This window comes from Nicotiana sylvestris, chromosome 4, assembly GCF_000393655.2.
Source record: "Nicotiana sylvestris chromosome 4, ASM39365v2, whole genome shotgun sequence".
Taxonomy (NCBI): domain Eukaryota; kingdom Viridiplantae; phylum Streptophyta; class Magnoliopsida; order Solanales; family Solanaceae; genus Nicotiana; species Nicotiana sylvestris.
The window spans coordinates 117,882,288-117,898,187 of NC_091060.1; the positions used below are offsets into that span (position 1 = coordinate 117,882,288).

General features: G+C 37.5%; 4 protein-coding genes across 5 annotated transcripts; 1 reads left to right on the top strand and 3 right to left on the bottom strand.

The window, feature by feature from the left end:
- Positions 1 to 461: 461 nt before the first annotated feature.
- Positions 462 to 3,902, bottom strand: LOC104234122 (co-chaperone protein p23-1-like). Of its 2 annotated transcripts, none has more exons than XM_009787620.2 (6): positions 3,738 to 3,902; positions 1,422 to 1,608; positions 1,148 to 1,307; positions 1,022 to 1,059; positions 876 to 927; positions 462 to 744 (listed from the first exon to the last, which is right to left on the bottom strand). In XM_009787620.2, the coding sequence occupies exons 1-6, from the start codon at positions 3,740 to 3,742 to the stop codon at positions 632 to 634; spliced, it is 555 nt and encodes a 184-aa protein (XP_009785922.1). In that variant the 5' UTR covers positions 3,743 to 3,902; the 3' UTR covers positions 462 to 631. The 2 variants fall into 2 exon arrangements, with proteins under 2 accessions (XP_009785922.1, XP_070028296.1); XM_070172195.1 differs by lacking the exon at positions 3,738 to 3,902 and adding an exon at positions 3,250 to 3,313.
- Positions 3,903 to 4,858: 956 nt separating this feature from the next.
- LOC104234120 (pentatricopeptide repeat-containing protein At1g34160) lies at positions 4,859 to 7,242 on the top strand. The gene has a single exon (XM_009787618.2). It carries the CDS (start codon positions 4,934 to 4,936, stop codon positions 6,656 to 6,658), a length of 1,725 nt encoding a protein of 574 aa, XP_009785920.1. The 5' UTR covers positions 4,859 to 4,933; the 3' UTR covers positions 6,659 to 7,242.
- LOC104234121 (very-long-chain aldehyde decarbonylase GL1-9-like) lies at positions 7,169 to 13,140 on the bottom strand. The gene is made up of 3 exons (XM_009787619.2): positions 12,925 to 13,140; positions 12,462 to 12,808; positions 7,169 to 8,109 (listed from the first exon to the last, which is right to left on the bottom strand). Exons 2-3 carry the CDS (start codon positions 12,690 to 12,692, stop codon positions 7,567 to 7,569), a joined length of 774 nt encoding a protein of 257 aa, XP_009785921.1. The 5' UTR covers positions 12,693 to 12,808; positions 12,925 to 13,140; the 3' UTR covers positions 7,169 to 7,566.
- A 1,607-nt stretch (positions 13,141 to 14,747) lies between these two features.
- On the bottom strand, positions 14,748 to 15,107 carry LOC138890059 (uncharacterized mitochondrial protein AtMg00810-like). Its single transcript, XM_070173409.1, has one exon. It carries the CDS (start codon positions 15,105 to 15,107, stop codon positions 14,748 to 14,750), a length of 360 nt encoding a protein of 119 aa, XP_070029510.1.
- Between the last annotated feature and the right edge of the window lie 793 nt (positions 15,108 to 15,900).

A 15,900-nucleotide genomic window follows, 5' to 3' on the forward strand; every position in this document is an offset into this window, starting at 1 on the left:
CCAACCCATTAATCTTTAGGCTAGTTGGACGGGTTAAATGGTCAAATCGCCACCCCTACTCCCCAGTTCCCGTGTCAATCAAACAATCCAAATTTTTGCAAACATTTTTTTGCTAGTCATTCAATCGACTAATCACGTATACCATCAGCTCAATTTGGTACACCAGCGGATTGCTGAACTACTGTAGAAATTGAAATCGTAAGAACCAAGTAATCTAGTGCAATGTGATCAGTTTGCTAAAGGACGTATTCTATGTTGCATTTGGGTACAAGCACTCTCAGCTTGGAATCGGATTGGAATAAAGTCGCCAAATGACCTGCAAATCATCCGGAATAAGCAAATCCTTAAGGCCATACATGCACAAAGATTCATTCAACTAGGGCATCTCAACCACAAATGATTTTCGCCTTGAAACAAAATCCTTCAGAAGACACACAGACAAGAAGATTGTAACCATCATCTGTAACCAAATAACAAGAGCTATATGATAACAAGTCAATAACAGGGAACACCTGATCTTTAAAATATAGCATAAACTGACATCAATTCCTGCACAACTGCTCTAGCCATAACTAACAGTACTACAGTAAAACTCAAGCAGTTAAAACGCTTTTCAGATATTACAAACGCATTAAGCTTTTGCTTCGGGTTCTGTGCTTGGAGGTACTGTTGCTTTAGGTTCATTATGTGCACTATTTTCTTCCTCCCTCACTTCTTCTTCCTCGGTGTCACTGTCATAGTCTCCTGCAGAAAAAAGTCTTACATTAGATAAGAACAAAACAAATTTTACAACTGACAAATCAAATCCAGAGCAGAAGATTTGAAGCTGAACATATCGGGATGGTACTGTTGCTGGGTAACCAAAGCTGACTTACCCTCAGGCACATCAGCATCAAAATCACTAGGACCGCCTCCCATGTTGAGTTTCTGAGAGAATAATAAAGGGGTCATGTTAAAACTTCAACATAAATATAGACGAAAACAACCACTGCTGGCTATTAGTATCTCTAAAGCTGCTTACCGAGAAGTCAATGTCACCAAAATCCATATCTGTCCCAGCTGAAATATTAGTATCATGGTTAGCAAATATATATACCAAATAATTAATATCAACAGTAAAGCATGTTCCTAGTGACTTTATACTAACGTTTAGTGTCCTCTTCATCTTCATCAACCCATTTGTCCCAGTCAACTTTCAAAAACACTGGACGTACACCTTCCTGCTTTATCAGTCTGCTCCACCACTTGTCTTCTGCCTTCTTCACAAGATAAACGATACTTCTAGAAGTAGTACTAGTTTTGCTCTCCTGAATGAACATTTTTTAGTAAAATTAACAATGTTAATTTTAGTTGTTACAGTAAAATTAACATTAATTCTCACACAAAAATTTGCAGATATGGACTGAGGGAGCTTCACTTACATCAACATTAATTTTATCAAAGAGATCGAGATCCACTTCATACGGTACATTATCAGCTCCTGCAGTTGCAGAAAAGAAGAATTTTCCTTCTGGTTCCAGTTTCAGCTTCACATTCTTGGCATCCGGCAACTCCACCGTGATAAACAGCTTGTCGGACCTCTGGGCCCACTTGACAGCAGGGTGACGGCTGAGATAGAGAAGCAGAAAACAAATGGATCTCAACCAAGTTAAATAAATGAGTCTGAGAACTCATTAACTCATAAATGATATTTCAAGACAAGAAATTTTGAGGAAGGTAAGTGAACAAATGATCCTATGTATAATTGTCTCCTTTGTCATTTTTATCTGATTATCCCACTATATGTAGGGAATAAGAACTTGGAGCATGGCACATAATGGTAGATCCCGAATTGCTATATTAATTACATGCAGAAGTAAAAAAAAATTCAAGCAAGCACCACATGAAGCTCTTCATATGCAATTACAAATAAATGAGGTGCAACAGTTCGATAAGAGACCAACTTGACATAGGGCCAAAGCTATGAGATGAAGGTGGAGACTCCACCGCATTTCATGTTTGAACAGCTACTGATGAGCATTGTGATGGGTGCATAAGAGAACCATGATAGATTACTGTGAAAGACAAACTAAGACACTCCATAGTCCATAGAGCAACTTCAACTTTGATATAGAAGGTAGAGAAACACCATACTCCATAGTGTCATGTTTTAACTTATATACGCTAATTTTGGAGCATAGTAGACAATATTGGACAAGTGAATTATGTACTACGGCCTACGCAGTTGAAGGAGGTAGAGAAACACAAAGAACGGAATGTTGCCGCCCAGATCCTCAGTGTGATCCTACGGAAGGACAGAAATAAGGGAGGTTTTGAAGGAATAGAGACTAACCATGAACATTTGAGGAATAATATCTCGTTTTTGGTTAACTTTTGGAGCACCCATGAGAACATTAGGTACCTTTGGAAAATGTGGCTCATACTTTTTGGTAGACCGCTCATAGATGGAAAGTTTCTCAAAATAAATAAAGATATTATCCTTATTTAAATTTTATAAAAGGCCGAAAGGTCTGTGGGATTACACTGGGTTTATTGTTGTTGATGGTGAAAGGTTGGCTTCTACTTCAGAAGTTGGTATCTAAAGGAATTAGAACATAGATACCAAAATAGTGTCTTGAGTAAAATAGGATTAGATTTATTTTGACGCTTAAGTTGGTTACTTTTAGTTCATAACTAACAAAAACTCAGATAAACATCATAAAAGAACACAACTAACAATAACGCTGACATCCTATGACAGGGAACAAAAAGAAAACAGAGAAAAGCTAAGCAAGTATTCCCTTGCAACCTCATTATAAAGCAATTGACCAGAACCTAAATAAATTTTGAAGGGATTCTTCAAAGCACTAATGGCCAGGAAATGTGTTGCTTTGGGATACATAGTGCATGGCTATAGTGCAGATGCCAAAGCATCAATACTCATTTATTGAATAGTGGAGACATTATTGAGCAAGAATGGCAGCAAGCACCCAAAAAGGCTATAGGTTTCAGTATTTTCTTATTTATTACATGTGTCCACTATTTAAGCAGAATATTTGACTTTTCACAGGCGGAGACGCACAGAGCATGTGTTCATTATCATATCTCTACAAGAATCAGTTGAACGCCTGCGCAATTACGTCTCCAGAAAATTCCCTATGCCATTTATGGTTCCTAAAGTGATCTCATCAATCAGTAAGATAGAAATTGTTCTCCAAAAACAAGAGCAGATATACCATATCTACATTGCATCCTATATTCAGTACTCACCACTCACCAGAGACCGTCCTTTCCCCTTCCTTCATCTCGGCCATCCCCAAAACGAAAAAAAAAAAAAAAACAAAAAACAAAGAGATAGATAAATTGCTACATCTATATCATTTAAATTCAAAAAAAAAAAAAAGAGAAAAACAGACTAGTTACCAATAGCAAGTGAATAGATTAGTTTCTTGTAAATCACAAGTTCAAGGGACGAGCAGACTAGATTATAAATGAAATATAGAAGGGAAAAAAAAAAGAGGAACATAAAATATTCAGATACAAATTCCTTTTCGTTAAAGTTCAAATACAAAACTCTAAATCCTAGGGTTTGATTTCGAGAGAAAACTTGAAAACACCCAAAACCTTATAGTATGTACGAGTCTTACGCAATGTGTGAATAAAAAGCTGTAAAAACACAGATTATTATAGTCCCCTACGAAGGAAGATAAATACATGTCGTAAAACGCAAAGGAAGAGGAGAAGATTGAAGAACATACCTCATGTTTATAGTATATTACAGAGGGGAAAATTAAGCGACTGATAGAGATATGCGTGTGTGTACAACTGCGTGAAGAAAGACAAATGGCAGTTGGTTTTGTTATATATAATGGTGGGGGAAAAGGAAGGCGCTACTGGAAATGTCTAGATGCTTCTGGGCCTGGATTTTGTGAAAGGCTATATTTCAGGCATTTATTCTTTTTTTTCGAAACTTTCAACCTTTTTCTTTCTTTTTTGAAAAATTAACAGGAATGCCATACAATAAGGTATACGACATTGTGATTCAATTATTTAACGGATGAATTTTGTAAGTAAATACATGTAGGTAATTTTTCTTGCGCCTCCTAAGTTGTCATGTAAAAGCCCTTTTATTGCAGAGAAAAAAAAAAAAGGTTGGGTAGACCTCTTTTTTTCTCCTTATATCCCCTCCACTTTACTCCCTTGGTGATTCAAATCCGTAATTTTTAGGTCGAAAATGAAAGATATTTATCATTTTTTTCTGTTGACTATGCCTCATTTTTCATTTACAAGTCAAGCAGAAAATATACAATTTGAATGTTTATTTTTCTTGCATGAGTAAAATACAAATGAACCTACTTATGCTTGCACCTATTCAAATCTCTCCGCAAACAGTACTGGTAGTATGGTACCTCAAGATTCTTGCTAAAATTTGGAGTACATCCTCGTAGTAGGTTAGGTTCACGACTACTTATGTCCATTCCTGGCACCCATGACCAGGAAGGAAACAAAGTTACTTCGAAAGTTCGAATAATTAGTGCTTGGATTATATTGGACTAAATTATCCAAAGACGCTGACAAGGTGTGAAATTGTTTGATTTCGCATACTTTTATCTAAAATGCCTTACATTGACTTGATGTCAATCTAATATATGAATACGTGTAAAAAAAAAAAGGGTCAATTATATAAAGGAGAAAGAAAAAAGACTGAGTGTGGTATGGAGAAAGAAAAAAAGGGTCAACTTAGGATTAAGCTTGCATTAAGAATACTTCATACTTTATATCTTATCAACTTTCAATATTAGACTATTTTCGCAAATGACATGATCTCTTCTCAAACTAAGTACCTCATTATCCTAATATTAGTCAATTTCTTTCTAATTTTATTCAAAAAAAAAAAAAGGAGGAAAGAACCGCGAGTATTTCTAAAACTGTTCCCAAGCGACATTAGTGTGGTATGGCCTACGTCGATTCGTTACTGTCAAAATGCAGTTCTTTCTCCCAACTCAAACAACTCCAAGCCCATCTCGTAACCACTGGTATTTTTCAATTCTACACATGCCGCGCTAAATTCTTGGATTTCTGCGCCGTCTCTTCCGCCGGCAACCTCCCTTACGCCGCCCATATCTTCCGCCACATCACTTTCCCTGACAAGAATGAATGGAACGCCGTCATTCGCGGCCTTGCCCAAAGCCCCAAGCCCATTGATGCTGTCATCTTTTATGTCTCCATGTCTCGTTTGCCTTGTAAGCCCGACGCTCTTACTTGCTCCTTCACCCTCAAAGCATGTGCCCGTGCATTGGCGCGTTCTGAAACCCCACAGCTTCATACCCATGTGATTCGATTTGGGTTTGCATCAGATGTCTTGTTGCGCACAACTTTGCTGGATGCGTATTCCAAATGTGGTGAGTTGGATTATGCGTGCCAAGTGTTTGATGAAATGGGTGTTAGAGATATAGCAAGTTGGAACGCGTTAATTGCTGGGCTAGCTCAGGGGAACCGACCCACAGAAGCTTTGCAGATTTTTAAGAAAATGAGGGAGGAGAATATGGAACCAAATGAGGTCACTGTGCTTGGTGCTCTCTCTGCTTGTTCGCAGTTGGGGGCGAACAAAGAAGGCGAACATGTCCATGAATATATCAAAATTAAGAATCTTGATTGCAATGTGATTGTTTGTAATGCAGTTATTGATATGTATGCTAAATGTGGTCTTGTTAGAAGAGCTTATGAAGTGTTCAATGAGATGAAATGCTCGAGCACTCGTGTCACGTGGAATACCATGATTATGGCACTGGCAATGTATGGAGATGGAGAACAAGCGCTTGAGCTTTTCGAGACAATGGGCCAAACTGGAATTGAGCCAGACAGCGTTAGTTACTTAGCTGCAATCTGTGCTTGTAACCATGCGGGAATGGTGGACGAAGGAATGAAATTGTTTGATGCCATGGATAGATGTGGAGTGAGTAAGAATGTAAAGCATTATGGTAGTATGGTGGATTTGTTGGGAAGATCCGGGCGGTTAGATGAAGCTAATAAAATTGTAGAGTCGATGCCTACGGTTCCTGATGTGGTTCTATGGCAAACTCTATTAGGGGCTTCCAAGACTTACGGTAATGTGGAAATGGCAGAGAGAGCGTCCAAGAAGCTCGTTGAAATGGGATCAAATCATTGTGGGAATTTCGTGTTGCTCTCCAATCTTTATGCGGCACAGGAGAGGTGGCATGATGTGAGAAGAGTAAGAGAGGCCATGAAAGGCCAGGATGTAAAAAAAGTACCGGGTTTTAGCTATATTGAGGTTGGTGGAACGATATACAAGTTCATGAATGGTGATATAAACCATCCAAAGTGGAAGGAGATTTATTGGAAGCTTGATGAGATTTTGCTAAGGATTAGAGAATACGGGTATGTGGCAGAAACTAATTATGTGTTCCATGATATAGGACCGGAGGAGAAGGAGAATGCACTGTGTTATCATAGTGAGAAGCTTGCAGTGGCTTTTGGTTTGATCAGTACACAAGATGGCACTTGTATAAGCGTGAATAAGAATCTTAGAATATGTGGGGATTGTCATGTTGTGATTAAGCTCATTTCAAAGATATATGAGCGGGAGATTATTGTGAGAGACAGGACTCGTTTCCACAGATTCAAAGATGGGGCTTGTTCTTGTAAAGAATACTGGTGAGATTGATTCAAATTTTTATGTATAAAGCACATTAGTTTGATGTGGCGGAGGAAACCATATGTATGACTAAAAGGGCTCACCTTGTGCTGAAATTGCTCCCCGAGACTGAGAGATAGGGGAGAATGGGCGTATATTGAATGCAGTATCTTGGCATTTCCGCAAAAAGACTAGAACTCATGATCTACAAGTTACTAAAGGAGCAACTCTACCATTATACCAAGGCTCGCTCTCTCAAGAGATATGACTCATTTTCAAAAATCTGAAGAAATGAGATTCCTCTTGCAGAAATTTGTGATGAGGATTATGTTTGTGTAATGTCATGAAAAGAGGAGCTTCAGGGGCAATTACTTTAATGTAGATTCAATTTCAACATGTACGCAGCAGTCAATAAACAAGTCGAACCACCCTGTTCATTTTGGCTTTAAGCAAATGGATATTGTGGCAAAGCAGCTATGTTTAGATAGGTGCTAAGCCAAATGATAATTAAACAACGAATGATAAAACGGGCGATGCAAAAAACTCCAATGACCATGAGATTTTACACTACGAAGTTTTAACAATTTTAATTACATGATCTTGATTTTTCCCAACTCAACTCTTGAATGGCAATACAAAATCATCAACCTGCTAGAGTGTAAGCAAGTTGCAATAGTTAAACAAGTAATACTGCACAAAGTAAGAACTCAGAAACAATAGGCTTACAAATCATCAAGAGGTTAGATAAAAAATACGAATAAGCAGGGTCAACTGAAAAGAAAGGAATGAACAATTCTAATTTCTGCAGCACATTTTCAAGTCTTGATGAATGTAGACCTTCCAAGGCAGCTGCTAGAGTGAACAACCTCAATTGGTAGCTATCCCTACAAAAAGCATGTTGAATCATACAGAGACTAATGATTGAAATGCAACTAATCTTTCATCAGTCGTGCCTCGAAACCACCCTCAGGTCTTTTTACAAGTCTGTATGGCACGTACGTTCCAAGAAGTTTGTCCCATATGGAGAAGAATGGCTGAGAATAATTGAACTTGGTGCCTTGGAGCTGATGATGAATGTCATGGTAAGCAGTGTTATTTTGGAAAAACAAATGGAAGATATTACCAGGCAGCCAGAGTCCACAATGATCATCAACCGTTTTGACCACAGCAAAGCAGAAAAAGATTACAGCAGTACGTGCAGTCATTCCGGCAACAAGAAATGAAAGAGCACCACCAAAGGTATCCAGGAGGAGACCTTCAAGTGGATGGTTATAAAGGGCCCCAATCGCGTAAGGCACAACTAACCGATGATGCTGGGAGTGAATATGGCGGTATAAAAACTTGTTCTGATGCATGTAGCGATGCACAAAGTACTGCCATGTGTCCATGACCAGCATTGCGACAATTATCTGCACAATCTGAACAGGAATTGAGGGCTGAACTACATTTCCTGATGCAGTTACCTTCGAAGTTATCTGCCATAGAAAACCAGATACTTGAGTCAGTTATTGTCAAGAAATTGCCAAAGCTAAAACAATAGACTTCGTAATATCATATCTGGTTTGCCAAAACTAAATGACTCTATTCTTCCAAACTAATAATCGCTAGTTACTACTTTGCCATGGACATATGCAGCTGGTACAGGAAATTGATTTCCAGGATTTTCTGCAAGCCCTGAAACTTCCTCTTGGCATTGAATAGCTGTTAAGCACCAAATTCCATTACTGGGAGTGAAGTTGAACTTCAGATAACCTTTTAGACAACCTCATAATTTTCTTTTACTCAGCATTAGGAACCCATCCAACATTATTTTGTGCTAGCTAGCAGCTTTGCCCTTCTAACATAATGGAGAACCGGGTTAAGCTTCAAAGAGTAAAATAGCTTAGTACAAGCATTAAGCAGCATTATATACCCCCAACGGAAAAAACACAAAATAGTCTTGTTTCTGTAGACAAGACAGGATCATTTTCAACGACAGACATCTAACTCAGCAATACTTTTTGAACACTGGATGGATAGATTATAAGAATTGCAGTCGTGCAGACAAGTTACAGCTCTAACAATAAATTAGAAGTATCGGACAATTATCACAGAGTAACTAATGCCCGATTGAGAAGTTGAGGCAACAAAGATATGATTTGAATCACAAAAAACATTATGGCTGCCAATAAATATAGTAATTCCCCCCACCCCCAACTAACACAAAATAAAATCTAAGGAATTGACAGTCCATGAGCAAACTAAGCATTTTCATCACTCTCTAAAGTCCAACATGTAAGGATGAACATCAAGCACTATTCTGTTTATTTTGCTCCTGTTAAATCATTAACCATCTTTTACACAATTGCCCGTCACTTATCCGTGATAATCGCTCATAGAGACGTCAACATGTACATGACATCCTTGAAACTATATACATGCATAATTGTACCATAAAAACATCTTTGTCCCAACACGTCATATAGGAGCCTAGGAGGTCACTGACCATTCCACGTCTCAACTCTCAACAATTGAGGTCCATACTTCATTTTATGGTTATAGGTGAAGATTTTAAATAGCTGTAAATTTTGCTAAAAGAAAAAAGATGACCACCTTTATCCTGTGACCCTTTCAACTAATGAAATTCCAATGTGAAGGCATTGATGATCACATTAAAAAAAAGGCTTTACCCAAATTTAAGAAGTATTCAAACAAATTGTTAGCACAGGGAATTACAAGTTTAAGAATGAAAGAGGAAAAAAATCTCAGAGATAGCCCATTAAGGTGCAATTCAGCCATCTTTGAGGGAGGAAAGAAATTAATGAGTTCTGTCTTTTAGTGATAATGATGGTGTCCGGTCCAACTTGCGCGCACTCGACTATTTCATCAAGTACCCGCTACCTCCCACTAGCACAAGTACTGGGAAACACTACCCACCAAGGCTTAAGCAAATAGGAAGAAATCATATAACATTTTCTGTCTCTACTGGGATTTGAACCCTGGTCTCCTTGGTTTTCACTCACTTCATTGACCTTCAGCCACGTGCTTGGATGCGAAAAGAAATTTGATGAATTGACGAACCCGTTGTGGAGAGTTTAGATTTCTTTCTTCCTCTGGCTCATTTATCGATCCATGTTACTTAGCATACATATGACCTAAAAACAGAATCTGCATGTATAAGCTGGAGAGCTCACAGCAATTTCTGACTAAGAAGCAACCAGGACTTTCACCATAAAGAAAGGATCACTTTTTAGGAGGAAACGAATCTCCCAAAGAATGTGTTTTCTTCACTATTACAGGTACACAAATCCTGTAAGACCAATACTAAAGGTTGCGGCTTAACAAAGGGTATGGAAAAATTCTCCACATGGCTAAATTTTATTGCTGTTATTCAATGGTTACAATGAGGAAATCCAGGCAATAGCTATTCATAAAATAAGCATTTCTTGTTATAATAGCTGTCAGGATGACAGTTTTGGCACCTCACATTCATTTTTTAGGTTGATCAGCTCGCTAGTGACTAAAATCTATCGAGACCTAAAGTCTCTACATCATAGGACACAGTGTCCATAACAGCCTTTACAAATTACAAATTTCTGCAAGTTTTTCTTTAAAAGCAACAAGCAGTGTCCAGATTTATACAAGTATGGCATTTCAATACTGACTGGCTACAGATTCTACAACATCCTGATTGCAAGATAATACAGAATGCAAGTAACCCAGACACCATATCTCCTACTACTTTGACGATAATGGGAGAAAGTGATCCTTCAGATGGTTTTCCTTTAAATTTGCTATTAGCTTATGCAAGATGAAAAACTGCCCTTGATTGTCAAGTCTCCTTGAAGTTCTTCCTTAAGTAACGTATTTAGAGTGAAAACGAGGCACATAAAAGGCGTGCTGTTCAATAAGACCAGAAAAGCTACTTAGCCCTTCATTTCACTTCCTCATGCTTATAGGCTGGGTCCAAAACACAAGGTGATACACAACTTTATCTATAAAATGATTACAATCTAGGAAGTTGTCCTTACACAAGATAATCTGATGAAAAGAGGCCTCATCTTATGTTCTAGATGTTTTTTGTGTGGGGAAACAGCAGAAACAGTTAACCATCTCTTCCTCCGTTGTAAGATAACTTCTCACCTATGGAGAATTATTCTTAACCTCAAAGGCATCTCCGGGACCATGCCTGGGAAAGTTGTAGATACTCTTAAAAGTTGGGAGGAAGCAGGACTACATGCAAAGGATAGGACTAGATGGAAAATTATACCTGCTTGTGTTTGGTGGACAATTTGGAAAGAGAGAAACTCCAGATGTTTTGAGAATGTGGAGAATGGCGTGCAAAAGATCAAGTTAAACTTTATTTTGCTGTTAAGTTTTTGGTGTAATCAGATGTACACAAATGATACTAATACCATTATTGATGTTTTAGACTCAATATAGAAAGTGTTAATGATAGATAGAGTCTCTTGTATATATGGTTTCAGTACTACCTAAGTACTGTTTTTGCTACATATGAAATATAGAAAAGTTATCAGTTTCAAAAGAAAAATGAATATAATCTATGTAACATTTTTATCTAACTTTCTCATGCTTGGAGAACACGAATATTGAAACTCATCCATCCCCCTTTCGTTCATTAATATTTTAAGAAAATACCGCACCCACTCGTGAGATATAACATACTTGTTAGTTTCACCATGCTTTAGATGCTTTATTTCTAGACTTCTTTCCCTCTCTCCATCTTCTTTTCTATCAACTCCACGAGGAAAATGTTCTTACAAAGTCCATATAACATGGCAATGTAGTTAAACCTTTGAACGGTCAAAGTTTGTATTATTGCATGTGGAGACGGGGTAGGAGGGGACGAGCACATTTGTCAATGGGCACTATTAGAACATCTTTATAAACTTCAGCATGCTTCTACTGGAGGGGGGGGGGAGGAATTGAAGCAACCATCCCTTCATTCATTAACTTGTTAACAAAATACTTTCATCACTTAAATGCTTCATTCGCTCATGAGAATATGACATAATCGTCAGTCTTACCATGCTTAGATACTTTTTCTACACTTCCTTTCCTCCTATCTGACTACATTTCTATCAATTTCATGAGGAACAATGTTCTTAGAAGGACCGTACCAAATATCCAATGTACTCAAGCGTTTGAAAACTAAGAGTGTAATATGGGAGGGGGTGGGGGAAAAGCACGCCTGTCGATGCAAAAAGTAATCACTTCATAAGCTAAGGCTGACTGGCACATTAAATAGAAGAATCTAGAATCTAAATCGAATAACTGTTGCACTAAATAGAGCGCAACACATGAAGAATCATTCCATACTTAGTTATCCTCATAACTATAAATGCAAACGACAAGTTAGTTATAATTGGAAGTCCGACAGCAATACAATCAGAACAAGTTTGTTATAAAGGGGTTTACCCCGTGCACAAATTGTTTCCCAACTTTTTTTGAGACGTAGGAGGAGGGTGCATGTATATCATATGCAACCTTCTCTTTGCATTTCTACAAAAGGGCCGTTCGCATGCCTCAAGCTCTACCTATCCATTCCTAAAGAGGCAGAGCTAGGATTTAACTTTACTGGTTCTGGGTTCTAGAACGACTTCATGTGCTAATAACTGGGTTCTAAATCTAAATTTGGCATATTATTAATGAACTTTTATCATAAATACAATGTTGGAACAAAAGCTATTGGGTTTGGCCTAGCTCCGCCCCTGCCTTCAGGCCTAACCCACCAAGTCACACGGCTATCTAATTAATCAAGAACTCCAACCAAAACAGATAAGACAAATATCATGAAACAAGAACCATAAGTAGCTGAGGAATATACCAAGAATAGCAGTTGAGCAACAGTGGCCTGAACAAGCTGCTGAAGAAGAACCCCTTTAACAACAGCACCAAGTGGAACTAAATTCTTCTCATCTTCCTCTTTCCTTGTGTGAAGACGATAGTTATCCATGGGAGGCAATAGCTGATAAAACCCTGCATATATCCAATACACCACTATTGGGGCAAATGTCCCCATCACTTCATCACTCACATAACCCTCCCAAAAAACCATTCTTTTTATTTTTCTTTTTAAAATATACCCCCTTCCCTTTTCCCCTCAATTTGACACTCTAAATTCTCAAAATTCCAGCTCAAGATCTACATACACAAACACACATTATATATCCCCTGAAACAAAAAAAAATCAATAAACAAAAAACAACCCAATAAGTTCTTGATTAAAAAGATCAAATTTTTAGCCCCAAGAAGATCAAATGACACAAATGGGTATAGGCAAAACTTACATAAATAATGATTGGAAATGTCATTTCTGGGGAAAATAGATCTGGGGCATATGTATTATATTGTAGGAGAAGGTTGAGCTGGGGTTAATGCAAATGGTAGTGGTGACAGTTGTGAGATTCGGTGCCTATTTTTTGAATTATGAATGAGATTCGTTGGAAAAGGGAAAGGGGGATTTGATAAGGAAAGGGGCAAACTACAGAAATGGCTTGCTCTCCTTGTTTTCTTTCTTTTCTTCTTTTTTTTATAAAATATTTTCACATGAGATTTTTTTAATGGTAAGTGTAGTATTTGACTTTTGTCATAAAATAAAGACCATAAATTAAATACAAGTATAGAGAGACTGATATATTATTCGAATTCAACTGATATACATAATGAACTGAAATTTCTTCTATTTATATAAGAAAGGAAGCTGTTGTATAAGCTGCTACTACACCAGATATGGATAATCTTCTACTAAGAGCAATGTTTATCCATAACGGAGTATTGAAAGGATAAGTTTATTATACCCGGTATGGATAATCTTGTAACCATGGATAATGTTTATCCATAATCGGATACTGAAAGGATAAGCTTATTATACCCGGTATGGATAATCTTCTACCGGGGGTAATATTTATCCATAACCGGATACTGAAAGGAAAAGCTTATTATACCCGGTATGGATAATCTTCTACTGAGGTAATGTTTATCCATAACCGGATACTAAAATGATAAACTTATTATACCCGGTATGGATAATCTTCTACTGGGGGTAATGTTTATCCATAACCGGGTACCGAAGTGATAAGTTTCTTCAGAAGGCTTATTTCCAATAGAGTACTAAATAGATAAACATATTTACGGCGGAGTCCCATATGGATAAGCTTCTTCAGAAATCTTATTTACAACGGAGTACTAAATGAACATCCATAATATAATATATTTATAACACTCCCCCTTGGATGTTCATTAAAAGATAATGTGCTTCATTAAAACCTTACTAGGAAAAACCACGTGGGAAAAAATCCTAGTAAAGGAAAAAGAGTACACATATTTAGTAATACGCATTGCTAGGTGCCTCATTAAAAACCTTATAAGGAAAACCCCATGGGAAAAAACCTTAGTAAGGGAAAAAGAGTGCATCGCGTATTTTACTCCCCCTGATGAAAACCTTGTTTCAAATATTTGAGTCTCCGCATTCCAATCTTGTATACCATCTTCTCAAAAGTTGAAGTTGGCAAAGATTTAGTGAATAAATCTGCTGGATTATCACTTGAACGGATTTGTTGCACATCAATGTCACCATTTTTCTGAAGATCGTGTGTGTAGAATAATTTTGGTGAAATGTGCTTCGTTCTATCTCCTTTTATAAATCCTCCCTTCAATTGGGCTATGCATGCAGCATTGTCTTCGTATAAAATTGTGGGTCTTTTCTCACATTCCAAACCACATTTTTCTCGAATAAAATGAATTATTGATCTCAACCATACGCACTCCCTACTTGCTTTATGAATAGCTATTATCTCAGCGTGATTTGAAGAAGTGGCAACAGTAGATTGCTTTGTGGAGCGCCATGATATGACAGTACCTCCATATGTAAATACGTACCCGGTTTGAGATCGAGCTTTATGGGAATCATATAAATAACCTGCATCTGCATAACCAACAAGATCTGCAATATCTTTGTTAGCATAAAACAAACCCATATCAAGAGTTCCCTTTAAATATCGCAATATATGCTTAATCCCGTTCCAATGTCTCCGAGTAGGAGAAGAACTATATCTTGCTGGTAAATTAACCGAAAATGCTATGTCGGGCCTTGTAGCATTAGCAAGATACATTAATGCACCAATTGCACTGAGATAGGGTACTTGGGGACCAAGGAGTTCCTGTCCTCTTCTGGAGGTCGGAACAAATCTTTATTTACTTTAAGTGATCGAACAATCATTGTTGTACCCAATGGGTGCGCTTTGTCTATGTAAAAGCATTTTAAGACCCTTTCTGTATAGGCAGATTGATGGATAAAGATTCGGTCTGCTAAATGTTCAATCTGCAGACCAAGATAAAGTTTTGTCTTTCCAAGATCTTTCATCTCAAATTCTTTCTTAAGATATTCAATTGCCTTTTGGAGCTTTTCTGGAATTCCAACAAGATTTATGACATCAACATAAACAGCAAGTATAACAAATTCTGATGCCATTTTCTTTATAAAAATACATGGAAAAATAACATCATTTATGAACCTTCTTTCAGCAAATATTCACTAAGGCGATTATACCACATGCGCCTGGATTGCTTTAAACCGTACAAAGATCTTTGTAATCTAATTGAATGAATTTCCTGAGATTTTGAATTCGCTTCAGGTATTTTAAATCCTTCAGGGATTTTCATATAAATTTCATTATCAAGTGAACCGTATAGATAAGTAACGTATCTTTCATATCATTCTATCATAGGTAAATGAGCCGGAGTAAAGCATGAGGGAATACAAACTTATACATATGAAGCAGGGGCCTATAAGACCGACATGATTCTTTATATACTCGAAACATAGGCGGAAAAGGCCATACAAGTATTTGTATACATGACATCTGTCTACACGCCTCTAAGAATACATAATATCATAAAGGTAGGGGTAGGGTCCCACCATACCAATCAATACATGTACTAATTATACTGACCAAAGAAGCAACTCCGGAGCAAATGGAGCGCACCAACACCTTCCACTGAGCTAATAGCCTACTTGGAGGACTCTCGACCTGTCTATCAGGACCTCCGGGCATGAAACGCATCGTCCCCAGGAAAAAGGGACGTCAGTACATAAAATGTACCGAGTATGTAAGGAATGAAAATTAGTAACTAGTAAACATGAGAGAAACCCAGAGTAAAATACTCAACATGTATATCTGAATAACTTTGTAAATTATTTAATATAATAATATCGTGTATATGCGTATAAATGTCATACCATGCAAGGGTATATGCATCAATAA

Bases quoted from the DNA above. Each gene is read 5' to 3' on its own strand.
- LOC104234122 (XM_070172195.1), bottom strand. From the start codon at position 3,293: ATGGCCGAGATGAAGGAAGGGGAAAGGACGGTCTCTGGTGAGTG. The intron at 1,609-3,249 runs GTGAGTACTGAA...TCTCTATCTCAG, and splicing joins AGGACGGTCTCTGGTGAGTG to CCGTCACCCTGCTGTCAAGT. The intron at 745-875 runs GTAAGTCAGCTT...TTTTTTCTGCAG, and splicing joins TGATGCTGATGTGCCTGAGG to GAGACTATGACAGTGACACC.
- LOC104234120 (XM_009787618.2), top strand. From the start codon at position 4,934: ATGGCCTACGTCGATTCGTTACTGTCAAAATGCAGTTCTTTCTCCCAA.
- LOC104234121 (XM_009787619.2), bottom strand. From the start codon at position 12,692: ATGGTTTTTTGGGAGGGTTATGTGAGTGATGAAGTGATGGGGACATTT. The intron at 8,110-12,461 runs GTATATTCCTCA...TTTCTATGGCAG, and splicing joins TTGCTCAACTGCTATTCTTG to ATAACTTCGAAGGTAACTGC.
- LOC138890059 (XM_070173409.1), bottom strand. From the start codon at position 15,107: ATGGCATCAGAATTTGTTATACTTGCTGTTTATGTTGATGTCATAAAT.